Below are 26,216 nucleotides of genomic sequence, written 5' to 3'. Positions count from 1 at the left end.
ATTATAGGCATGGATTAATGAGACAGAGCCAACATGGATTTGGTGAAGGGAAATCTTGCCTCATCATCAATCTACTAAATTTATTTGAAAGAGTGAATAAACATGTGGATAAAGGTGAGCTGGTCGATATTGTGCATCTGAATTTTCAAAAGGCATTTCACAAAGTACCTCATGAATGACTCCTGAGGAAATTAGAAAGTCATCAGATAGGAGGTAATGTCCTATTGTGGATTAAGAACTAGTTAAAAGATAGAAAACAGAGTAGGGTTAATTGATCAGTATTCTCAATGGAGAAGGGAAGATAGTGGGGTTCCCCAGGTGTCTGTGCTGGAACTACTGCTTTTTAACATATTTATAAATGATCTAGAGAGGGAAATAACTAGTGGGTAATTCAATTCGCTGATGACACAAAGTTATTAAAAGTTGTTAAATCACAAGAGGATTGTGAAAAATTGCAAGAGGACCTAATGAGACTGAAAGACTGGGCAACCAAATGGAAGATGACATTTAATGTGAGCAAGTGCAAAGTGATGCATGTGGGAAAGAGGAACCCAAACTATAGCTACATGATGCAAGGTTCCACGTTAGGAGTCACCGACCAGGAAAAAGATGTAGGTGTCATCGCTGATGATATATTGAAACCCTCTGCTCAGTGTGCAGCGGCAGTTAAGAAAGCAAATAGAATGTTAGGAATTATTAGGAAAGGAATGAAAAAGAAAAATTAGAATGTTATACTGCCTTTGTAGTACTCCATGGTGCAACAGCACCTCGAATACTATGTGCAATTCTGGTCACTGCATCTCAAAAAAGATATAGCAGAATTAGAAAAGGTACAGAGAAGGGTGATGAAAATGCTAAAGGTGATGGGACGACTTCCCTATGAGGAAAAGCTAAAGCAGCTAGGGCTCTTCAGCTTGGATACTTATTCCAAAAATACTAGGACTTGGGGTCACATAATGAAGCTACTAAGTAGTACATTTAAAATAAACCAGAGAAAATATTTCTTCACAACGTGTAAACTCTGGAATTCATTGCCAGAGAATGTGGTAAAAGCAATTAGGCTTAGCAGGGTTTAAAAAAGGTTTGGATAATTTCCTAAAAGAAAAGTCTGTAAGCCATTATTAAGATGGACTTGGGAAAAGTCACTGCTTTTAAGCAGCACAAAATCTGTTTTACTCTTTTGGGGTCTTGCCAAGTACTTGTGACCTGGATTGACCACTGTTGGAAACAGGATACTGGGTTTGATGGACCTTCCATCGGTCTCAGTATGGCAACGCTTATGTTCTTATCACAGTGACAAAAACAGGCTGTTAGCCTCCTTTTATGTCATACTAGTTTTCCAGTCCCTGGTATATTTTTTTCCAGGAACTTCTGGTGCTTTGTGTCTGGCAGAATGTTTTTGAGAAGGAGAATTAGAAAACTAGGACCGGCTCAAATGTAATGGAGTTTGGAGGCATTCCATGACAGCACTGCTTCAGATCAAATAAAATGGTGCTACTGACTTAACACACACATCTCCCCAAGGTAAATCATCAAAAGCAGACACAGCCAAGGAACTCTGCAAGTTTATTTTAGCTGCATGTTATTCAAGGAGAGTTGGGATAAGATGAAGCAACATACTTCCCACCATCACCATAAAAGGACTTGGTCCAAGTCCAGGTCTGAATCTGAGATGCTTTTCCACCCAGACGGATATTACACCTAAGGAAAATGGAAAAAGGGAAGAGTGAGAGAAGCAAAAAGAATAAAAGAGGAGAAAAAGAAGAGGAAAAAGAGAAGAAATAATAAATTGAAGAGAACAAAGAAAGGAGAGGGCAAGGAAAGAGGGGAGAAGATAATAAGGAGTCAGTTTTACTCCTGTGGTACAGTTTTCTGTGCTGTATCAGAAATATCTCATAAATATACACATTAGAAACATAAATCTTTGTTAATTCATCCACTGAATTTTACATTTCCTCTTCATTAAATAACAGACATTATTTCTCTTTACATTGATACATGTAATGCTCCCTCTCCCTCATGAGTAGAGAATGACATGGGGACAAAATTTGTCTCTGTCCCCGTCCCGTGGGTTCTGTCTCCATCCCCACCTCGTCCCCACAGGTTCTGTCTCCATCCCCACCCCGTCCCTGCAGGTTCTGTCCCCATGGGCTCTGTCCTCATCTGCAGGAGCCTTGAACACTTATGATTTTATATTTTAAATCTTTTTATTAAAGTATAAAAGGAACAATATGCTGTGCAACTGTTGTGTATAAATTACAAATAGAGAACAATAATATCAATGAGCAGCTATAATAACCCTCCTTCCCACCACCACCCTCTACCCTTCCAACCCCAACAATAGGTGATTTCTACTACACCAAGGAATCCTAATTCACACTTAAAATGTCCAGGGGTATAAAATACAACCCGTTCTATTTGCCCTAGAGGGGAAAAATATGCCCTATAAAGCATTGTTATGGTTTTTTAATCTGTGGATAAATAAGTCATCAACAATCTCAGGATTCAATCTAGCTCTCCTGTCTTCCACAGTCCTTCCTGGAATAGAAGTTATCTTCTTAGAAGATGTGCTGGTAGCAGGATGTACAGGATCCCCCATGCAAATTTTGCTAGTTGTGGCCAGTATGTTTGTTTGTTTTTCCAAAAAAATCAAAATATCTTTGTAGGCATCACTTAAACATAAATAACAGTCCAGTTCATTAACAGGCTTCAAAGTAGAAAATGACACGGGGACAACATTTGTTCTCTGTTCCCATCCCTGTGGGCTCTGTCCCCATCCCCACCCCGTCCTCGTGGGATCTGTCCCCCATCCCTGTGGTTACTGCGGTTTCCCATCCCCGTGTCATTCTCTACTCCTCAGCATCCCTGGATTTAGAGCCTGAACTGGCAGGAGCCCTCTGGGCTAGCTCCATTGATCTTTTATATGTGTGGTGCCTGGTGCCTCCATCTGAGGTAGAAGGGTTTAGTGGGCAAGATTTCCCTCCCTTCTCCACAGGAAAATTCCAAACTCTTCTGTGAATTTAATTCTCTTAGGATTTTCCAGTCCTCTGTGATCTGTGACCTGTAGTATTCTGAAAGGATGCACAGATTCCACAGAGCACAGAAATAATTCTATATTCATTCTTTTGGGATCTCAGCCCAGCCCTCCTATGGCCAAGTCCTGTCCCAGCTCCGAGGGAAACCCTTCCTCCTTTAATCATGTATTTTTATCAATTATGCTCATTTTTATATGTACTATTTGATTGTAGCTAGTGATTCCTTTTCACACAGTAAGTTCAGTAATTTGCTTATAACAATGACCCTTCTTCTATTGTACACACTGAGATCAGTAAGGTTGCTAGGGAGAACAAGAAAAGATATTTCAATGGCAGCATGTCCCAGCACATAAACATGTCTTATTAAAACTGCTTCACAGAGGGTCTCAAAAATCAAATGATAGTCTTTTTTTTTGTTTTTTTTTAACACACAAACTATGTCCTATTGAAAACCCTTTTACAGAGGGGGTTTCATACATAACTGATGGATGGTAGTTAGGAGGTATCTCAGCCAGAATGCAAGAAGTAGATACGTCAGCAACTATATTCACCTGAAGGGTTTTAGAAGGGGGTTGTGCCATCTGTACTTCATCTTTATCTATTTTTCTGATTTTTATTTAACCAAATAAGTATCCAGCTTATAATCGAAAGTAATCGCCGGCTATTTCCCGAAACAAATCGGGATATGGCCGGCGATTTCGCAAAAGCGGTGAAAAGCGTTTAATCGAAAGCTACATTTGTGATAGCTTTGCCGCTTTCCTTTCGCCTTGCCGGCGAAAGTTCAAAGGGGCGTGTTGGCAGCGAAGCGAAGGCGGGACATGGGCAGGCTTGGGCATGGCTACCAGATGGCCGGCTTTCGCGGATAATGGAAAAATAAAACCCGGCGATAAGCAGTATTTCACCGGGTTTACTTGGTCCTTTTATTTTCACGACCAAGCCTCAAAAAGGTGCCCCAACTGACCAGATGACCACCGGAGGGAATGGGGTATGACCTCCCCTTACTCCCCCAGTAGTCGCCAACCCCCTCCCACACTAAAATTATTAAAACACAAACCTTTTTTGCCAGCCTGTATGCCAGCCTCAAATGTCATACCCAGCACTGTAACCAACTGCAACCAGTTGTTGTTGGTTGCAGTGGACTGCAGAAAGGCAGAGCCAGGCCCATCCCCCCTACCTGTTCCACTTGTGGTGGGTAATGTTGAGCCCTCCCAAACCCCCCAAAACCCACTGTACCCACATGTAGGTGCCCCGCTTCAGCCCTTAGGGCTAAGGTAATGGTGCACACTTGTGGGCAGTGGGTTTTGGGGGGCATAGGCATAGACTGGGGGGGGTGAGGGGGGGCAATGCCCCCCCAAACGATGACGAGGCGCCGCCGCGCCATTAGTTTAAAAAAAAACACATGCAGGCACGCGCTCTTCTCCATCCGCTTGGCTTCCCTGCCCTTTCTGTCTGTGTCCCGCCTTCCTCTGACGTCGACAGAGAGGGCAGGGAAGCCAAGCGGACGGAGAGGAGCGTGTCCGTCTACCCCTCTCTCTTCCTCCCTCCCTCCGGCGCAGGCAGCAGTCTTTTTCAGCGTTCCTGGCAGCGGTAGCAATGTACACGCTGCCTTTGGCTCTGCCCCAAAGCCTTCTCTTCAAGTTCCTGTTCCCGCATAGGTGGGAACAGGAACTTGAAGAGAAGGCTTCCGGGGCAGACCGAAGGCAGCGTGTACATTGCTACCGCTGCCAGGAACGCTTAAAAAGCTGAAGACTGTTGCCTGCGCCGGAGGGAGGGAGGAAGAGAGAGGGTAAACGGAGTCACGATCTTGGACCTCGCGGGGGGGGGGGGCAGTAGAAGGAAGATGGATGGAACTGGGAGGGGTGGGGAGCAGAGGGAAGATGGATGGTACTGGGAGGGGTGGGGAGCAGAGGGAAGGAGCAAGAGATGGATGGGACTGGGAGCAGAGGGATGGACTAGGAGATGGATGGGATTGGGAGAGGTCAGACACAGCAGAGGGAAGGAGCAGAAGATGGATGGGACGGAGGGATGGTGAGCAGAGGGAAGGAACAGAAGATGGATGGGACTGGGAGGGGTGGGGAGCAGAGGGAAGGAGCAAGAGATGGTTGGGACTAGGAGGGGTGGGGAGCAGAGGGAAGGAGCAAGAGATGGATGGGACTGGAGGGGTGGGGAGCAGAGGGATGGACAAGGAGATGGATGGGATTGGGAGAGGTCAGGCACAGCAGAGGGAAGGAGCAGAAGATGGATGGGACGGAGGGATGGTGAGCAGAGGGAAGGAACAGAAGATGGATGGGACTGGGAGGGGTGGGGAGCAGAGGGAAGGAGCAAGAGATGGATGGGACTGGGAGGGTGGGGAGCAGAGGGAAGCCTACTGGAAAGAAGACACTGCATAAAACAGAAGACACTGGGACCAAAGCGAATAGAAAAACTAAATGATCAGACAACAAAGGTAGATAAAAGTATTTTATTCAGAATTTATTAATTGAACTATGTCAGCTTTTTGAAATATGCATCTGTGATATTTTGCCTGTAAATTTAAATTCCTTCCTCCATATTAGCATATTCATTTGCATATGTATATATGCAAATGATATGCTAATGATATGCTAATATGCTCCGCCCATTCTTTGCCCCCCCAAATGAAACAGTCAAACTACGCCTATGTTGGGGGGGATTTGGGGGACTCAGCACACAAGGGAAGGGTGCTATGCACCTGGAAGCTAATTTGGTTGATTATAATAGATGTTTGAAGTGCCCCCTAGGGTGCCCGATTGGTGTCCTGGCATGTGAGGGGGACCATTGCACTACAAATGCTGGCTCCTCCCACGGCCAAATGCCTTGGATTTCGCTGGGTTTGAGATCGCAGGCAGTGTTTTCCATTATCGCGGAAAAACACACCCGGTGATGTCAAACCCGGCGAACTCCAAGGCATTTCGCCGGGCTAAACCGTATTATCGAAAAAAAAGATGGCCGGCCATCTTTTTCGATAATACGGTTCCGGCCAGCTGTTGCGCCACCGCCAAAATAGATCGCCGGCGACCTATTTCGCCGGCGACGTTCAATTATTCCCCTCCACGTGACCCAAACTGATATACATCGGAATTAATTTGTCTTAACACTTTTTTGGTTAAAATTGAAATATATTTCTGTTACTGTGCCCTGTGAATGTGTACAATTATGAAAAAGGTTATATATTTACTCACCAGATGTCACTATCACACAGATTAAAAAATATGAATTTTACTGTTTAATGACAGGGGTGGGGGCTGATCAGACTGCAGGAGTTAGATTGGCTAACACTCATAGTTGGCGCTAATAGTGGATATTCAATGCTAGCCCATTTCCGGTATCTGGCATTGAATATCCGGTTTATTTTTGGCCAGTTTAAAGATAACCAGCTAAGCTGATACTCAGCACTAGCCGGTTAACTTTAAACTGACCAAAGATAGCCCACGTTTTCATATGGCCAAATATGGCCGCTAAATCAACTTAAACTTGCGGATAGCCGGTTATATTAGGCAATATAACCATCTATCTGTTAGCCACTAACTGGGAATATTCAGCGGGAGAGAGCCAGTTATCCCTCGCTGAATATCACTAGATAACCGGCTATGTACTATTTAACCAGCCAGGTGCCGTTCCTGGTCGGTTAAATGGTTTTGAATAGCGGGGGGAAGGTGCAACATGCTTTTCTACCACTACATGGCATTAAATTTAGTAACCAGTAGCAAAGTACAAAGTTCAGTCACTAGGTGCTGGATTCTGAAAATGGTGCCCAAAAATAGATGCCAAAATGATGTGCATTACGCTAGTACTCTGTAAAGGGTGCTATGTGCAGAATGACTTTTACAGATTACTAGCTTAACACGACCTAAGTTGGAAACGAAGGACGCCCATCTCAGAAGCGACCAAATCAAAGCCTTTTGGTCATGGGAGGAGCCAGCATTCATAGTGCACTGGTCCCCCTGACATGCCAGGACACGAACCGGGCACCCTAGGGGACACTGAAGTGGACTTCATAAATTGCTCCCAGGTACATAGCTCCCTTACCTTGTGTGCTGAGACCTCCAAAACCCACTACCCACAACTGTACACCACTACTATAACCCTTACGGGTGAAGGGGGGCACCTAGATGTGAGTACAGTGGGTTTGTGTTGGGTTTTGGAGGGTTTACATTTACCACCACAAGTGTATCAGGTAGGGGGGGATGGGCCTGGGTCTGCCTGCCTGAAGTGCACTGCACCCACTAAAACTGCTCCAGGGGCCTGCATACTGCTGCGATGTACCTGAATATGACATTTGAGGCTGGCATAGAGGCTAGCACAAAATATTTTTAAAGTTCTTTTTTGAGGGTGGGAGGGGGTTAGTGACCACTGGGGGAGTAAGGGGAGGTCATCCCTGATTCCCTCCGGTGGTCATCTGGTCATTTCGGGCACCTTTTTGTGCCTTGGTCGTAAGAAAAACTGGACCAGGTAAAGTCGTCCAAATGCTCATCAGGGAAGCCCTTTTTTTTCCATTATGGGTCGAGGGTGCCCATGTGTTAGGTACACCCAATTCCCGCCTTCGCTACGCCTCTGACACGCCCCCGGGAACTTTGGTCATCCCCGTGACGGAAAGCAGTTGGAGACACCCAAAATCGGCTTTTGATTATGCCGATTTGGGCGACCCTGTGAGAAGGACCCCATCTTCCGATTTGTGTCGAAAGATGGGCGTCCTTCTCTTTTGAAAATAAGCCTGTTGGCGTAACTGCCCGTTACTAAATTTAGTTGCATGGATGGGCATATTCTATAAACCGTGTGGAAATTTAGACGTATTCTATAAAATATAGGTGTGCTTTACAGAACATACCTAGGCGTATTTTTTCTCCAGGCAGAATTTTCAGGTGTCATATATAGAATCTATCCCTCTGTGCCTAACTTTGGCCGTGAGCATTTATGCCTACCAAGGACTGGTGTAAATGCTCACTCCCAATTGATTGGCAGAACTAGGGCTACTTCAGGGGCCAAAAGGTACCAGACTGGTGTAAAAAGCCATCTCACTAAATTTGACAAAAATGTCTTTCTCCCTCTGTGTTATATACTGCTAGTGGGCAAAACTTAGCCAAGTTGGGCATAACATCATCCTTCTAGTGTTGTTGCTAATAAATGGTGTTTTGGAATACTTTGGACTCCTCGGTCTATTCTTCGGTCTGCTTACCGTTCTGCCAGTCTGGATCTTACAGATTGATTGCCAATTTGTTTTCTGGGACACTCCCAACTGATGGCAGTTGGGCGTGGAAATGCAGGAATTCTATAACATGGTGCCTAATTTCTGAGATTGCCCCTTATCTGCTCATGCCCCTCCCATGGCCACACTCCCTTTGGAGTTGCATGCTAGGTGCACATGTTATAGAATAGGGCAGATCCACATGTAACTCCCAATGACTGCTTATTAAGTGTTTATTAATGCTAATAATTGACTATTACCTAATTAGCTAGTTTACATGCATATCTGTAATCCACACCTAAAATTGCATGCCCAACTTTGGGCGGCCTATAAAGAATCCGTCAGTAGGTGTCACCATACATAGCACTCATTAAGAAAGATATATGACTTAGTCACAAGGTTTCATAGCAAAATTTTAATAAAAAAAAAAAAAATTAAATACACATCTGAATCATTCAGGAATTTTGCAACCGGAGGAGAGGTATGTAGTGAGAAAAGCATGCGGAAAATGTCTACAAATTATTTCCATCCCCTCTGTATCTGTGTCTGGTTTGTGAGTGTGTGTGTGTAAGTGCATGCAAACACGTGTGTATGCATATATGAGCATGCCTTTGTGGGAATGCATACCTGTGCGTGTGTGTGTGTGTATTATACTGGCTGTTTGTGTCTGTGATCAGTAGAGGAGATGGTGGGGGGGGGGGGGGGGGGGGGGGGGACAGCTGGAAAGCAGCAATTCCCTAATTGCTGTGTTTGAATGTATAAGTGTTCCCATGCTGCTGCTACTGGAACCACATCTCCTGTAGAAATGCATTGGACCATTTTAGGGGACTTTATATCTCTGAAGCCCCCAGTTCAATCTGGCACATTTTCAATTGTGATGTGTCTTTTCCCTGTTCCCTGTTCTTCCCTCACACCAAATTTGCTCTTGTTTTGCCCCCAACCAGACAGACAGATATTTTTGACCCCATATGTACAGTTTATTTCAGTCCTTCATTAGTTGGAAGGAATAAGAAGTGTGAAACTGACAACCAAAACAAAACAAAACAAAAAAACCTCAGAAAAAGACTAAAGATAAACTGAAAATATTCTTTTCTGTGCATATCTCTACTGATCCCACTATGGAAAGATTCCAGGATTCAACCTGGGTTAATCACTGTTATGCGTGTGTTGCATTTGTTTTGTTTTGTTATTTGATTATATATGTTAGGGGATAGGTTAAATAATGAAATAAATAAATATATAAGTAAGCCGGCCAGCCAGCCTGGAGTTGATTCCCAAACTCCTGGCACATACATTTTATCAACATTAGTTATTCCTGGAGTTAGGGGGGAGAGGAGGAGGGTGTTTCATTTGTTATGTGCAGCTCTGTGGATGTTCATAGCAAAATGTTTTCAATTTCGTTGTATTATATTTTAAATGTAAAACAAACTTCAGACATATAATTAAAATCTAGACCAAATCAACAACAACAAAAAAAAACATTAGCTATTCCGGGAATGAAGTCACCTTCTAATGTGAACATAAGTATCAATGAGTTTGGAGTGAACGCAGGGCCGTACCAAGGGTCTGTGGCGCCCCCCCTGCAGAAGATCAGTTGGTGCCCCCCGCGCCCCCTGCAGATGAACAGTTGGCGTGCGCGCGCCCCCTCCCCCCGTGAAAATGATCGCTGCCCTCCCATCCACGCTCCTCTCTCCCCTGCCCTCCCGCTCCCATGTCCCAACTGCCCGCCTTCTTCTCCTCCCCCAAGATCCCTTTTAAATTTACCTCCGTCCGGCAGCGAAGGCGCAACGTCAGTGAAGGAGGCGGCGCACCCGACGTCTCTACTAGTCTTCCCTTTGCTCAATGTCCCGCCTTCTTCTGACGTCATTTCCAACCATATCTCAACATTAACAGAGTGCATATAATTTGCATGCTGTTAGTGTTGAGCATTGGGTGGTAATTCCGATTCGGTGTTCAGCCAGTGTTTTCCGGCTGGAGTTCTGTGCATCTCCCTCTCAGTCCAAGAATGTCACTACAGTGGCTGCTCTGGGTAAGTGAGAGAGGAGAAACAGAATATGTGTGTGTATGGGGGGGGGGGGGGGGGGGGCAGAATCCTAGGTTGTTATGAATAAAGGTGCTTGATATTGTGGGTCAATGGAGGCACATTCTGATTGAGCCAGAAGCCAGAAATGAGCAGGGGCAAACTGGAGGGCCAACAAAAAGAAAAATAGGTAATTAAAAACAACTAATTACTGTGTACAACTGACTAGAGGCTGTGACCTAGTGAAGTGATGCCACAGCAGTGTTACAGCCCCCTCCCTCTAGAGTGATAATACTTACAGTTTATCAGGCCTGGTCTTGAAGCACAATGTGTAGATGGCTATATCAAACTCAGGACTTGAACCCACAAAGAAGGAGCCCAGGCTTTTCAGGTAATTGGACCATTTGTATTGGAAAGCCAAGATATCAGGGAAACGAGTCCACTGGAAAATACATAAGAAAACAAAGAACATATGGTATCTTTTTTTGTAATACTACACAGCAGAAGCAAAAACAGTTAAAGGTAAGAGCCATAGCTGGTGGGAAGTCTATGAAGCTTTTTCTGAGTGTACAGCATGTTTTATGTACAGAAAGAGACACATAAAATTGCATGGGGTTTGCATGTGTAAAAAGCAGGTGAACGAAAAGATTGCACCTACTTTTATATCATTTGCACATAGGTGTTCCTGAAGTCATAGTTTGGGCAGAGCTGGGATAGGGTTGCGATGCACATAGGTATTATAAAATGTGTGTACACAGGTAGAGAGTAATTTGTATTACAGGGCGCCTAGATTAAGAGGCCAAGTGGCTGCCTCTTTAGGTGCTTATTTTCAAAGCCTAAAAAATGTCCATTTTCTAAAAACATCCAAATCCTGAATTTGGAAAGTCAGAATTTGGACGTTTCACACTGCAGTTTGTCCAAATAGCAAAGGGGCATGTTGGAGGCATGTTTGGGTGGGACTACGAAGGGCCCAAAAGTAGGGCATCCAACATGGATTTTCAAATGGGAAAAAGAAACGTCTATGTTTAAAAAAAAAAAAAAGAAAGGACATTTTATCTAGATCTGTTTCAGTCATGTCCAAGTTACAAAAAGTTGCTCTAACTGAGTAGCTGCTACTGGAGGGATTAAGGCATGACCCCTCCTTAACCCACCAGTGGTTGCTGGCCCCCTCTTTCTCTCCTGAAAATGAAACTGGAAAGGAATACCAGGTTCTATGTCAGCTGCAGGCATTATGGGCATTCTGAACAAAGCAGCAAGCAGGTCAGAGGAGTAGCCTAGTGGTTAGTGCAGTGGACTGTGAATCAAAGGACCCAGGTTCATGTCCTGTTTCAGCTCTTTTTTCTTTTTTTGAGCCTTCCAGAAACAGAAACTGTACCTAAATATATAAGACACCTGCAAGCCTGAAGGCTAGTGAAGTGGTGTACATTCATGTACAGTAGGTATTTTTCAGGTCTGCAGGGTCACATTTTACAAAAAAAAAAGCTTTATTTATCTATTTTATTTATTCATTGTTGTATCCCACTGTTATTCAAAAGCAATCTTCGGTTCACAATGGCTTACAGTTTGCAATTATTGATATTACAGTGTTGTATGTGGCTTGTCATCTTCAGTTAGACGGTGTTACATTGGTACATTATGATTGCAAAGTGGTGTGGAACATCGGTATCGCTTGTGGTTAACCATAGAATTTCTGTGGACCTTCCATCGTTTAGGTTCTGTCTATAATTAAGTTTTAATTCAGGTATACTGCACTATTTCCCATCCCCCATCTCTCATTTTCCTATCAGCCACATGAAGGAATTTCTGGCTGGTCACATGCTCTAATGGGGTCTCATGTTGCTATGGCAACTCAGATTCCTGGTATATCCTGTTATGAAAATAAGTTACTGACAAGAGGTGTGGCAAGGACCCAATTGCAAGCTTCCAGCACATATGAAAGTCCCAATTACAAGTCTCCAGCCCATGATTGGTCCAGGGTAGAGGAGAGGTGGATGCTCACAACAGCCTATAAAACCCTACTGCAGACAAAGGAATTCTGAAAAACCAGGCATGTTTGGAGAGAGAGTGTTTCAGATCCGTCCAATGGCCTATGGTTTTTCCCAAGGGGGTTTTACTTCTCCCCCTTGATAAAAACTAATTCTCTATAGCTATGAATCTTTCTTTCTTTCATTAATTCTTTCTGTCTCTGCCTTTTCTCTGCTTTCTCTCTGTTCTGTGACCTTTGTATGAGGAACAAACTTTTCTTCCTTCTTTATCTAATTAGTCTAATTACTTATAATTACCAGAGGTACTGATGTTAGATTTTGTAAGTTTGTTATAACTTGAAACTGATGTCTGATGCTGTGCTGGTGGGTGAGTAATTAAAAAGATTTTAATTCTCTCTAATTCCTGTAAATTATTTCTGATTTATTTTGTGATATTTCATAAGTGTTTTAGCGGATAGCAAACCAAATTGCGCAGCCTAGCACAAAACGTGAGTCTATAGTGTCCTGCTCTGACCCTGCCTTTCCCTTTTCCCCTGTGGGCACTGCCTTCTGCTACCTGGGTTACTGTGTAGCCTTTGCATACTCTCCCTCTGGTTGCTGTCTATATCTGCTAGTTTGGTCTGATGTCCTTACTTTGTGTCTCTGCCTGGCGCTGTGTGCGCCGCCTGAGCCCCAGTCCCTTCTGGGACCTCTCGTTGTTCTTTTCCCTTCCCTAGTGTATGATTCGGTTCCAGTTCGGCCTTGCGGCCCCTACACTTGGACTCTGTACGAGTGGGTTCCCGGTCGGCCTTACGGCCCATTTGAGTTGTCTATTTCCCTTTTCTGGTGGTGCTTGCTGATTTCCTTGTGTGTGGGGGGCTTTGTGGCCCTTGTTACTGCATAGCACCTGTTTGGTCTACCCTAGGCCTTGGCCATGGCCCTTCCTAGGCTGAAGCCTAGGCACAAGGGCTCACGATCAGAATAACAGTAATGCTTTTAAATTCTTGGCTTAACACTTTGGAATTATAAATATCCTACATAAAACAAAGATACCTCTCGCTACAGAGCATGCGGACCTGCTGAACAAGATGCTGCATACTGAAACAATACTTGCTAGGGATCTCCTGATAGTATTCATTATTCCACCATCAAATGCAGTATGAGCTCAACATAGCCATGACTAAATCTTGTGTCAGTGGTGGCTTGAGGGAAGGCCAGGCCAGTGGCTGGTACTCACAGGCCCATCATAGCTGTAACTGAGGTAGTTGACTTGGCCTTGTTTTTCCAACATGTAAAGGTGAACCCAGTTGTGAAATCCTGAAATTATCCCTCCTTTTATCTCTCCTGCAAAAAACAGATGAAAAAAAAACAAACATCAAAACCTCATGATCCATAGGTAATGTAGAGAAATCCATGATCTTGGTAGTGAGTCGGGATCTGAGCTTTATTCATTCATTCCAGCAACTTACCGTGAAAAACGTGTTCAAAACCAGAAGAATCAAGGACACCTTTGGCACGAGAATACAACCCAAACCACATCTGCTTCATGTCATTTTTAAACTCTGCTTTTGAGCTGTAGTAACCTATCCAAAGGAAAAAGAAAGTTGCTTGTAAGAGTTGTTCTTTTATGACTGTTGGGCAGTCCCATGAGTGGGTCGCATCACTGTGCTCAGTGGTCAATGGATATCTATTCCAGAGCTTTCTGAAAAGACCTAAGTCTTCCCCACATTTGCAGGGGGAATTCTATAAATGTCACTTACCCAAATTTGGGCGCGTGCAACATAATTGAGTTAACAAACCTGTTAATGCCAATAACTGGACACTAACAATCAATTATTAGCGCTAATTGGCAACAATTAGGATTTGCATGTGCATCTTGCTAAGCTCTATTCTATAAAGCTGCGCAAGAAAATCCTGTAGTGCGCAACTGAAAAGAGGGTGTGGCCATGGGAGGGGCATGGGTGGGTTGGGGCGTTCACTAAAGATGCACACATTATTATAGAATTCAGGAGATCTGCACCTGATTTAGGCACAGGGATTTACATTAGGGGTCAGCTGGTGTCATTCCTCACGCCTACAATTTGGGTGCGGATTCCAGTGCTAAGGGCTATTTTGTAAATGGCGCCCAACTCAGAGCACCGTTTATAGAATGGTACTCAGTGCACATTTTTTTCGATGCCCAAATTTGGACACCATTTACAAAGGGGCCCTTTTACTAAGCTGCGGTAAAAAGTGGTCTGTGCTAGTTTGGATGCGTAAAATTGGTATGCGCTGGGCTATTTGTTACCATGGCGGGTAAAAAGGCCTTTTTTAATGGGGCAGTAAATGACCATGTGCTAATATGAAAAGTAGCATGCAGCTATTTACTGCCTGAGCCCTTACTGCTACCTATTTACTTGGCAGTAAGGGCTCATGTGCTACTCATGCGGTAATCAGGGAGTGAGTAGCAATATGTCTGCACTGCCGATTACTGCAGGGAATGCCCCCCTGTGGTAGAAAATAGAAAATTATTTTCTACCGTGGGAAACCGCGCGCCAACTTCAGAATTACTGCCAGGCACCCATTCTACCCCGGCAGTAGGGTCGATTTGGCGTGCAGTAACCCTACTGCAACTTAGTAAAAGGGCCCCTAAATTTAGCCCATGGGGGAAATTCAGACCCTACATTTAGCCCATAGGGCAGTGGTTGCCAAACCTGGTCCTGGAGGCACCCCAGCCAGTCAGGTTTTCAGGATATCCACAATGAATATTCATGAGAGAGATTTGAATGCACTGCCTCCCTTGCATGCAAATTTCTCTCATGAATACTTATTGTGGATATCCTGAAAACCTGACTGACTGGGGTGCCTCCAGAACCAGGTTTGGGAACCACTGCCATAGGGGGAAATTCAGTAAATGGCACCCACAGACGCTGGGAAGATCCAGGCTAAACTGATATTCTGCAAAAGGTGCTCTGCGTAGAGCACCCTTTGCGGAATACTAATGTAGCGTGGATCTTCCCGGCGCCTAACTGTGGGCGCAAGCACTTGTGCCTGCTGATACCTGGTGTAAATGCTGGTGCACAACTCAAGGCCATTTAGCATGTAAATGACTCTGTTCTATTACATTGCACCTAAATTCTGGGAATGCCCTGGACTCTACTATGACCCTCCCATGACCACGCCCCTTTTTGAGCTGCACGCCATAAAATTTAGGTGTGGATTGTTATAGAATAGAATGCAGGGCAGATCTGCGCATACCTCCAATTAAAGCCAATTAACATCAATTATTGACTGTTAACAGCTCATTAACTAATTAGCTTGTGCATGGAACTAGGATCCATGCCCAAATTTGTGTGCCCAACTTTGGACAACATATGTAGAATCCAAGAGACAGCCTTCACCCCACTGCTCCCTTCACTTATGATATTAGAGCTTTAACTGGTGGTGGTGGTGGTGGGGGGGGGGGGGGGGGGGAATAAAGTATCCTGTCCTCTGTCTGGGGTAGGTTATGGATAAAGATGGAATTATGACTCTTCTCTCCTTACCTTATGGTCCCTCCTTTCTCTCAGGTAAGTGGGGTAATGGTTAATCTCATCTGGTCACAGGGGCGTATCTGGAATCCGGCGGTAGGGGGGGCCAGAGCCAGAGAGGGGGGGCACATTTTTGCATCCCTCCCCCCCCCTCCCCCGCCGCCGCCGCCTCTCTCCACCCCCTCCCCGCCGTCAACCCTCCCCCGTTGCTTACTTTTGCTGGCGGGGGGCCCCAACCCCCGCCAGCCGAGGTCCGACCCGCAATCTCCATATTTCGTCTTCCTCCGTGGCCATGTGCTTCAAGGAAGTAACGCTGCAGTGCTGATTCGTTGAATCCAGTTCGGCGTCTGACGTCGCTGCGACGTCAGACGCCGAACTGGATTCAACGAATCAGCACTGCAGCGTTACTTCCTTGAAGCACATGGCCACGGAGGAAGACGAAATATGGAGATTGCGGGTCGGACCTCGGCTGGCGGGGGTTGGGGCCCCCCGCCAGCAAAAGTAAGCAGCGGGGGAGGGTTGACGGCGGGGAGGGGGGCCAGGGCGAAATCTGCGGGGGCCCAGGCCCCTGTGGCCCCACGCAGATACGCCCCAATACAGTAGGAAAGAGAGACTGGGATGGGAGCAAAACAAATACGGTTTTATTTGAAGTGACTTCAAAGGGAATAGAAAATTTAACTCTGATTAAAGAATTTCCACTATCAATATCTCCATTTATCTAAAAGTACCAGAATAGCATGGTAAAACGTTTTTCTTACAAGCATAAACTCGCCTAGTTGCCTTTGAGTGGGAAAAACCATGTTTAATTCTGTTACAATTTTAACTTCAACACGAGGAGAAAGCATACAGAGCATGGCTCATGGAATTTTTTCCAACCCCTCTACATATAAATGCATGTGTGTTTATATACGTGTTTGCATTTGTGTGTGTGTGTGTGTGTGTGAATGCTTTCTGTGTATATGAGACCAAGAGAGAAAATGAGAGGGGAAGACGGTTTGAAACATACAATTTTTTCATCACTATGTTATCTGCAGTGTATGTGTACTGCAGCTGTTGGAACTTCTTCTCCCATAGAAATGTATTGTTGCATTTTTTGGAGAGGGTTAATTTCTCTTTTACACCCACCCCATGCAAAAATTCACTTCTATAGCACAGAAACTTCTTTCAGGTCACCTCCTACCAGTGTTGCCAGGTAGTCATGGAAAAACAAGCATGATTTCTCTAAAATATAATCCCAAAATAAGTGATATTGGTTCAAAAACAAGCCCCAAAATAAGCCCAATTTTTTTTACATACTGTGAAGTTTAATCATACGCTAAAATACTCACCCAACTACTTCTCATCCAACTACTGGGCATTAGAGGAACCGGAACTAGTGCTTACCCTGACCCTCTTCTGCATGCTGGCACTGCACTGTTAGCGTCTGATGTCCCGCCCCAGGAGACCGCAGCTCAACCAATCGCAAAAACGCCAGTTGTGGATCAGTCCACTGGCAGTGTATGTGAGTTGTTCTGCTCACATATGCTGCCAGCGCCAACAAGTCCAAAAACAAGCTACCCACAAATTTAAAAAAACCCCTGCAAATTCTAAAAAAACAAAGCCCAAACTTACAGGGGAAAAAGTGAGATTGCCTCTCACCTAGGGTTGCCAGACTGAAAAATTTTCCCCGCCCAAAACCGGCCCCAAACCGCACAAAGGCAAACCCTGCCCCCAACGTCACTAACCCTGCCTCCATCATCATCAACCCCACCTCCGACCCCGCCTCTGATGTCATTAACCCCCGCCTCCGATCCCCCTCCTCTGATGTCATTATCCCTGCCTCCGCCGTCATTAACCCTGCCTCCGCGGGGCTTCCATTGGACCAAATTGGACCAATAGAAGCCCCGCCGGAAAAGCGCCCAAACCCGCACAGCTGCCGCGAAAAAGCCGCCCAATTTTCCGCAGCCTGCAGCTGTCCCGCAGCCGTCAAAAATTGGCCGCAACCGGTCGTGGACAGCCGCCCAATTATGCGGGAAACCCGCAGGCCTGGCAACACTGCTCCCACCTTCATGTGACTAGAACAGCCTTCCAGTGCTTCACCCCCACTGCCTTCCCATTGGCTGGATCCTACCCATGGTCTCTGCAGCTAGTTACATTGGATGCTTGCAACAGGGCAGGCTCAGTCACTAAGCATATGTCATACAAAGGCTTTTATAAGTATCTCAGAAGCAAGCCAAAGTTGTTGAGGGATATCCACTCTTCTGATAAGCACACTTGGGTTCAGACTCAGTCAAACTCAAATCCGGAAGTTTTTGAAAAGTAGATTATTGTCTACTGCTGTACTGTAAGTCAGTCACTGTTTGTTCATTAACTAAAAGTAATTTACACATTTTACTACAATTAAATATTTCTTTAGCAAAGGTAACAACCATTTTTTGTGTCCTCTGTTTTTTGTCTCCACAAATATGGTAACCCTAATTGTGAGTAGGGTATATTTGGGGAGTGGGATAGTTTACATGATGATGGGCAGTTATGGGGGTTAGTTTTTGAGGGTGAGGGCAGATTACAGGGTGGTAGGGTAGTTCTGGGGTAATTTTGGGGATTGGGGCAGTTTACTGGGTGGTGGGACAGTTGAGGGACTAATGTTTTGGATTGGGGCAGTTTGCAGGGGGTAGTTTTAGGTGGTAGGGGCAATCTGGTGCTGGTGTAGCAGTTTCAGGGAATATTCTTGGAGTGTGAGGGTAGTATGTGGAGTGATGCGGCAGATGCAGGAAGTAGTTTTTGGTTTGTAGCAGTTGTGGGGTCATGGGTAGTTTTATGGGATGTGGCAGTTTGTGGAGTAGCGTGGCAGTTGTGAGGGGTAGTTTACTGGGCGTAGGGGCTGTTTGGAGCATGGAAGAGTAAGGAATTCAACCTTTTAAACTGGTTTTCCCTATACTCTAACTGCTACTGTTCTGTCCTTGTAAAGTGTTACTTATAAACGCTTGACATTGAGTTTAAACCAGAGTATAGAACATCATTATAATCCACTATTTCTGGGATAAGCAGTATAAAATGTTTTGTACATTTTGGGGATCTTGCCGGGTATTTGTGACCTGGATTGGCCACTGTTGGAGACAGGATGCTGGGCTCGATGGACCTTTGGCCTTTCCCAGTATGGCAATACTTATGTACTTATGTACATTATGAGAAGACTCAATTCTTGAACCAAAATCTTCTTTAATGCAGTAATCAAACAAGGAAAAATAACTTACACTTCAGATGTGATGGGTAAGAATATTTGCCTTGGAAACTAGAAGTCTGTTCTCAATCAGCTCTCTCTTATGTAGGGTTACCATATTTCTTCTGCAGAAGTCTCATGAGGCCACTGCTTGAAGTTTCAGCAGCTATTCTGAAGTGGCACCAGCAGCGAATGGGTCAGCAGCAGCGCCAGGCAGGAAAAAGTGTGGTTCTTTTCTGCTACAAAGAGGCCACTAGACCACCAGGGCGCATTAAGGTACGTGAGGGGAGGGCACCCTGAGGCCCGCCAGCCAGCCAGCCTGCCCAGAAACAAGGACAAATGGGCAGGCTGGTAAAAATTGCCTGGACCCCCAACAGTCCCCTGAAAAAGAGGCCATGTCCAGGGGAATCCAGACATATGGTAACCCTACTCTTATGCAAAAGAAGCTGGGAGATTTTCAGCCACACACTGATTAGCAATGCTGTTTATACTTTTACACTGGTGAAAACTTGATAGCATAGGCGCCCTGTATAAGAGGCTTGGGGAGGCTAAGCCTCCCCAGCCCAGCTCTGACCTTCCCCGCGGCCCTGCCGAGACTCCTGACGAAATCTTCTGCTGCCGACGCTTCTATTGAGCAGCGCAGCGGCAGCCAGGAACGACATCTACGCAGCTGATCTGCTGCTGCCACTTCTCTCGGAGCCAGCATAAGAAGAAAAAGAAGCGCGGGGCTGCAGCAGCGTTCAGACATGCGCTGTCGGCTCTGCCGGTCTCTGCCCCGTGACGTCAATTTCCCGTTCCAGGGGCAGAGGACCGGCAGAGCCGACAGCGCATGTCTGAACGCTGCTGCGGCCCCGCTCTTCTTTTTCTTCTTCTGTCAGCTAAAGAGGCCCGGGCCAGAGGGAGAGAAGAGAACGTGGCCACTGGCTGGAAACGGTAGGAGGAGAGAGAAGGAGAGCAGGGGAGAGCCAGGGGACATGGCCAGCGCAGTGGAGAGCCAGAGAGCAATAGGGAGAGAAAGAGGGGACATGGAAAAAAGCAGGGGAGAGCCAGGGACATGGAAAAAAGCAGGGGAGAGCCAGAAAGAGATGGGGAGAGAAAGAGGGGCCATGGGCAGGAGAGAGAGAGAAGCTGCTGGGGAGAAACTGGGGGAGACCCTAGCTGTCAGACTAAGAAATGCTGGCTGGATGAAAGGAGGGAGAAAGAGGGAAAATGCTGGAAGGAGGGAACAAACTGGTAGGGAGGGAAAGAGGAAAGACACTGGAAGGATGGGGTGAGAGAGGACATGCTGAATGGAAAAGGGTCAAGAGAGAACTGTCTAGAAGGAAGGGGAGATAGAGGAAGACAATGGATGGAAGGACTGGGGGAGGATAATGGGTGGAAGGATGGAGAGAGAAAGAGGAATGACACTGGATGGAATAGTAGGAGAGAAAGAGGGAAGGTGCTGGACATGGATGGAGGGGAGGGAAGGGAAGGGAAGTATATGCACATGGATGGAGGGGGGTGAGGAGAAATGCTAGATATGGATGGAGGGAAAACTGTTGAATTTAAGAGCTGGATCAGGATACTGAAGGATAGGGACAGGGCTACAGATGGTAGACAGGACGCATAAGGACACAGGAGGATGGTGGACATGGTGAGAGAAAAAATATCAAATGGAAAGAAGACACTGCATAAAACAGAAGACACTGGGACCAAAGCGAATAGAAAAACTAAATGATCAGACAACAAAGGTAGAAAAAAGTATTTTATTCAGAATTTATTAACTGGAATATGTCAGCTTTTGGAAATGTGCATCTGTGATGTTTTGCATGTAAATTTCAATTTTTCTAGTATTGCTGCATGCTGAGTCTGACTTCTTGAGGTAACTTTCCAGTTCAGTATTTTGCCTTCATATCTGTTGTGTCATGTGTTTTTCATGTGTGATCAAGGTGCAGTATTCTGCTAGCGTGTAGTATTTTCAGCCCTTTTGGGGGTTTTTTTTGTTTCACTAGGTTGTGCACTGGAGTTTTAGAGCCCCGTGTAATTACAGTGCTGCCTTTCCACGCATAAGGTTTAGCTCGTCCTGTCCTTGGAATTAGTACTGTTATGGTTTGGTAAGGCTACTGTATATGAGTGTGTTTTTGCACAAGTTTGTGTATAGTGTTTTGCAGTGGAGAGATTGTGTATTGGCCTTACTGAGGTGGCACCAAATCATCAGAAAGGGTTTTAGAGCCTAAATCATGACACACTACCTCTTGAAGGATCTACATATAGTCGTTCATAAAAGGAGCTCATTGTGAACACTTTCCACCCTAAAAGGGTGTTTTGTGGCTCTACATGAGAATTGTGATATTATGATCCCTTGTTTCATATTGTTGACGGTCTGCATGTTCCGTATGGGTGGTATATTGGTTTATTAGGGTCTGCCCAGTGTTATGGTACAGTAAGGTTTATGAGTGTGTTTTTGCACAAATTTGTGCATAGTGTTTTGCAGTTGAGCAATTGTGGTTAGTACATGCTTTGAGCAACCACTTTATTCTTTGACATATGATACATATTTAATATCTAAATTTAATAAAAGGTATTAATTGTGACTTATTTTTACTTATTTTTTTTCTGTTGTCAGACAATTATGGATGTAAGCCCCGCCTCTGGCCCCACCCCTAACCCCGCCCCCTTTAGCCTCCCCAAACAGTTGGGCTACCGACCGCCTATGCTTGATAGAGTCACACTAGCTTGAAAGGATCATACAACAGCATACAGCATAGGCAGTGTCAGTTCACACAGGAGATATGCTGCAGACTAACTCTTACAGACCCAATTTAGAGAGAGAAGGGGGGAGGGGGTAACTAGCCTGGCATGCACAGAGAACAAGGCAAGCCAATAGAATGAGTCCCATAAGACACAGGGAACTGAAAACGTGCTCTGAAAGTAGCTATTATAGGGAACTACAAGATTACAAGGATTTGTAGTCCCAGTGGCGTAGCCAGACAGCCAGTTTTGGGTGGGCCTGAGCCCAAAGTGGGTGGGCACAAAATTTTCTCTGCTCCGCCCTACCTCCACCTCAAAATATAAATACTTTAGCTAATGAGGATCCTCAAGCTCAGTCAGCTGAAGACTTTCTCTGAAGGTGGCCAGAACTCTCTTTTACCAAGCTTGGCAGGCAGCAGCAATGACCCTAAGCCACTGATGCCAGCACCCCACACATGCTTAGCTGTCGATGGCTCAAGGATGCTGTTGCCAGAGCTTGGTAGAAGGGAGTTCTGGCCGCCTTTGGAGGAGGTCCTTAGCTGGGGATGCCTGGGAATCCTCACCAGCTATACAGCAAGGGTTAGGACTGTTGTAAGACCTACTTGGCCCAGGTCAGAAAATAAAGGAGGGCTCCCCTCCCCGATTCCCTCTCCTCTTTGCCTCCCTTCCAATTTTCCACCTGCCATTACTATCACACCAACAGAACCTCACCAAACACAGAACAAGGGATCACAAATTAGAAATAAAAATATTTAGACAAAAATTGAAAAGGAACCCCAAGAAGTTAAACATAGCATTACTGCAACACTGGAGACACAAAACATGCATTTCCTTTTCTACAGAACACAATACAAAGACATTTCCTATGCACATTTCCAAAAGCTAACATATTCCATTTAAAACATTTGAAATAAAATGCTTTGTTTCTACCTTTGTTGTCTGGACATTTTATTTTTCCATCTTGCTGGTTCCAATTTCTCTTTTCTGCTTTCCTCTCTGCCGTCTGCTAATTCTTCTTCAAGCGGTTGTAGTCCATTTGTCTTTTCTCCTCTCTCCTGTCTGTTCCCTCAATATTCCTGCCTCTGACATGTTGGTCATTCCTTTGTAGCTCTTTTCTGCCTCTCTCTCACCCTTCTTTGTCTCCTTTTTACTTTTCAACTACCTATCAAATTTCCATCTTCTTCTTTCACCCACTAGCTCTCCCATTCCCCATCTTACTCCTCCCCATCCCTACTTTCTCTTTTATCTTTAATCTACTCCCCATTACCATATTTCTACCCTCTGTAATCACTATCTCTCATTCATTTCCTTGCCACCCCCTCCTCCCCCTCTTGCCCTCTCCCACAGGGTTCCACCATTCCCATCATCTTCTCCCTCCACCCTTCTAACAGCATCTGATCCCCTCCCCACCCCACCATGGTAGCCTTATATTTTCCTGCCCCTTCTCTCTTCATTCCTGTTAAATAGTAATAGTAGTAGCCCTCTCCCCCATGGCCCAGCATTTCCCCCCTCACCACCTACTGTGTACCTCTCATCTACCCCCATGTGACTGGCTATCTCCCCCTCTCATTCCCACTGTCCAACATCTCTCTCCCCTTCCCATACAGCATATCTACCTTCCTCCCCTCTACCAGCATGTCTAACATTTCTCCCTTCCCTCCACCCCTATGCCCACCATTTTGCCCTCCTCTCCACCCCTATGTTTAACATTTCTCCCCCTCTCACCACCTATCCCCTCTCTATGCAGCATGTCTACCTCTCCTCCACCTCATATGCAGCCAAGACTTCTCCCTTCCTGACCCCTCCACCCCTTTACTGGATCTCTCCCTTCTTCCCCATGCAGCTTCTCCCCCACCCACCATGCCTCATCATTCCATCTTCCCTCCTCCCTGTGCAGCATCTTTCCTTCCATCTTCTTCCCTCCCTCCCTCCCCCCCCCCATGCAACTGCTGTCCCCGTCTTCCCTCCCCCATTCCAACATCTTTTCCCCATCATACCTTGCCCCGTTGCGTGCCACAACTTTCACCCCCATCTTCCCTCACCCTCGCAGGCCCGCCCAGCAGCGATTCCGATTGCAGGCAGCTCCTTCGACTCGCACACGCTGCCTGCCGGCTGCCGCTCAAATCTCCTTGCAGCTACTAGCAGCGCTAACCCGGAAGCTCAGAGGAGAGGCTTCCGGGTTAGCGCTGCTAGTAGCTGCAAGGAGATTTGAGCGGCAGCCCAGCCGGCAGGCAGCGTGTGCGAGCCGAAGGAGCTGCCTGCGATCGAAATCGCTGCTGGGCGGGCCTGCGAGGGTGAGGGTGAGGGAAGATGGGGATGAATGTTGCGGCACGCCACGGGGGAATGGTATCGCTGTGCTGCTGGGCGGGCCTGACCCCAAATTGGGTGGGCCCAGGCCCACCCGGGCCCACCCGTGGCTACGCCCCTGTGTAGTCCTCTTATATTTTTTTTTTTTTTTGTTACATTTGTACCCCGCGCTATCATCTGCCTCCATACAAACAAGGGCAGAACAGCTACATTTCACTGTATCTAATCTTTAGTGCTACAGAAATTGGAACTCCTTTCCCCATAGTAATGCACTGGGCTGTATTTGTTTAGGTGTGTGTGTGGTGGTGGTGGTGGGGGGGAAGTAATTTCCCTGGAAACCTAGGCCCAATTTGGCCCATTTTCTAACTCAATTTGTCTTTTTCCTGTTTTCCCCACATGTAATCCCATTTCATTAAATTTTCAGAGAGGTATTTTACCCCCCCCCCCCCCCAAAAAAAAGACAGACAGATAGACAGACATTCTTGACCCCTTTTCTTTACATTTTCCCAATTTCTGTTGATTTGGAAAGAAAAAAAACACTTCTCAAACTTCTGTTCCTTATCATCCTGCTAGACCAGTCCTGACCAATGGGTTGAGTCACACTACCAGCTGGAAGAGGTAGAGATGTTCAAACTATTTCAGTGACATCACCGCTATAAGGGCTGGTGCAGCCTGGAATTCTCTAGAATTTCTTTACCTCCAGCAGGTGATGTAGGCTGGTCTGGTCTTGTGCATCAGGTGCCTTTTGTAGGCCTGACTCCCTGGGATGAAGTCCATGGCTCGCATCCCTCGAGGTTAAGTGCCTGGGCTGGCATTGCTCCTGGGGTTTGGACCATGGTCCTTACACCACCATATACAAACTTCTCACACACCACATGCTGCAACATACACAAACACACCCACCCACCCACATAGCCTGTTACTCCTCCATGCCCCAATATATAAACACACCTCCACCCTACACACACCTCCTCAAACACCTCCACCCATATTCGCATGCACCTTTTCACATACCCACTACACATATACATCCACCCCACACCCACACCCCCTACCATCCCCCAAAACACTAACAAATCATAAACACATCTATACACACATGTGTATCTCATACCCGCTTCCCACACACACACACCTACAAATATAAACGCATATAGCCTACTATATACATAAAGTCATACACACTTGCACATACATACAGCTACACACATGCACATGCACATACTTCCCACACATCCTCAAATCCCCTACATACCTCCATGCTCTCTGCATACTGACACACAGAAATACACTCAAACACTCCCCATATATACCTATATCCCCAGCCTGCACCCCCTCACATTCTTTGTCTGTCTGTCTCTCTCATACACACATGCGCACACTCATACTCCCATACCCCAACCACACACCTCAAAACACCTTCCCATATGTACCCTACATATTCCTCTATCCCTAGACACACATATACAGTACAGTACACACATATTATAACTGCCCCCAGCACATCCACATAAACTCACACCAATACTTCCATTCCCATCCAAAAATATCTTTGAACTGAAGCTTCTTTGGCCAGATTCAAGCAGACCTAAAGGTCTATTTTTTATACCAAGCTATTTGGGACTGAATGCTTTGGCGCTATGGTTGGTACCCACAGTTTTGCAGTGAAACCTCTTTGGACTCGCCTTTCTGGGGTCTTGTTCTAGTTCTTTCTTTGCGTTTTTACTAACTGATGCTTTCTTTTAATTGTAATCTATGTTGTAAGCCTCTAAGATTTTTTCGTGAATGGCAACCTATTAAGTTTTGTAATAATCATAAACATACAGAGACAGGAAAAATAACTAATGTAAGTCACTTCCCCAACACACACAGACAACCCAGATATACAGGCCCATACGTACACCTGTCCAAACCAAATCCCCACACTTCTATTACCACCTCTCCACCTTCATACACAGCAGAACCCCCAAAAGCACACATCTCACAATCCCCCTTAACACATCCTATCACACACTACCCACTCACATATAAATTTAGGCACTGGATCTGTGCCTAAAATTTACATGCAATCTGAAAAAAGGTGCACAGAAATGGGAAGGTCATGGGCCTAAGTGGGGCATTCCTAAAATTAACGCACATTGTTATAGAATAATGGGGATATGTGTGTACATTTGACCATGTTTCATTTGGTACATTTGGTGCAAATTGCCGCACCTAAAGTTAGGCGTGACTCCCGGACATAAGCGCTA

General features: G+C 45.7%; 1 protein-coding gene across 1 annotated transcript in view; it reads right to left on the bottom strand.

The window, feature by feature from the left end:
• Positions 1 to 1,547: 1,547 nt before the first annotated feature.
• LOC115465828 (poly(U)-specific endoribonuclease-D-like) overlaps positions 1,548 to 26,216 on the bottom strand; it is a 77,132-nt gene continuing 52,463 nt past the window's right edge. Inside the window, exons 5-8 of the mRNA XM_030196584.1 lie at positions 13,692 to 13,805; positions 13,460 to 13,566; positions 10,558 to 10,700; positions 1,548 to 1,701 (exon numbers count right to left, since the gene is read on the bottom strand). Coding sequence (XP_030052444.1) covers positions 1,587 to 1,701; positions 10,558 to 10,700; positions 13,460 to 13,566; positions 13,692 to 13,805 — 479 coding nt within the window. The 3' untranslated portion in view covers positions 1,548 to 1,586. The remainder of the gene's footprint in view (positions 1,702 to 10,557; positions 10,701 to 13,459; positions 13,567 to 13,691; positions 13,806 to 26,216) is intronic.

The sequence above is a fragment of the Microcaecilia unicolor genome, chromosome 3 (genome assembly GCF_901765095.1).
Source record: "Microcaecilia unicolor chromosome 3, aMicUni1.1, whole genome shotgun sequence".
Classification (NCBI taxonomy): Eukaryota; Metazoa; Chordata; class Amphibia; order Gymnophiona; family Siphonopidae; genus Microcaecilia; species Microcaecilia unicolor.
This window is presented reverse-complemented; position numbering and strand designations above follow the sequence as displayed.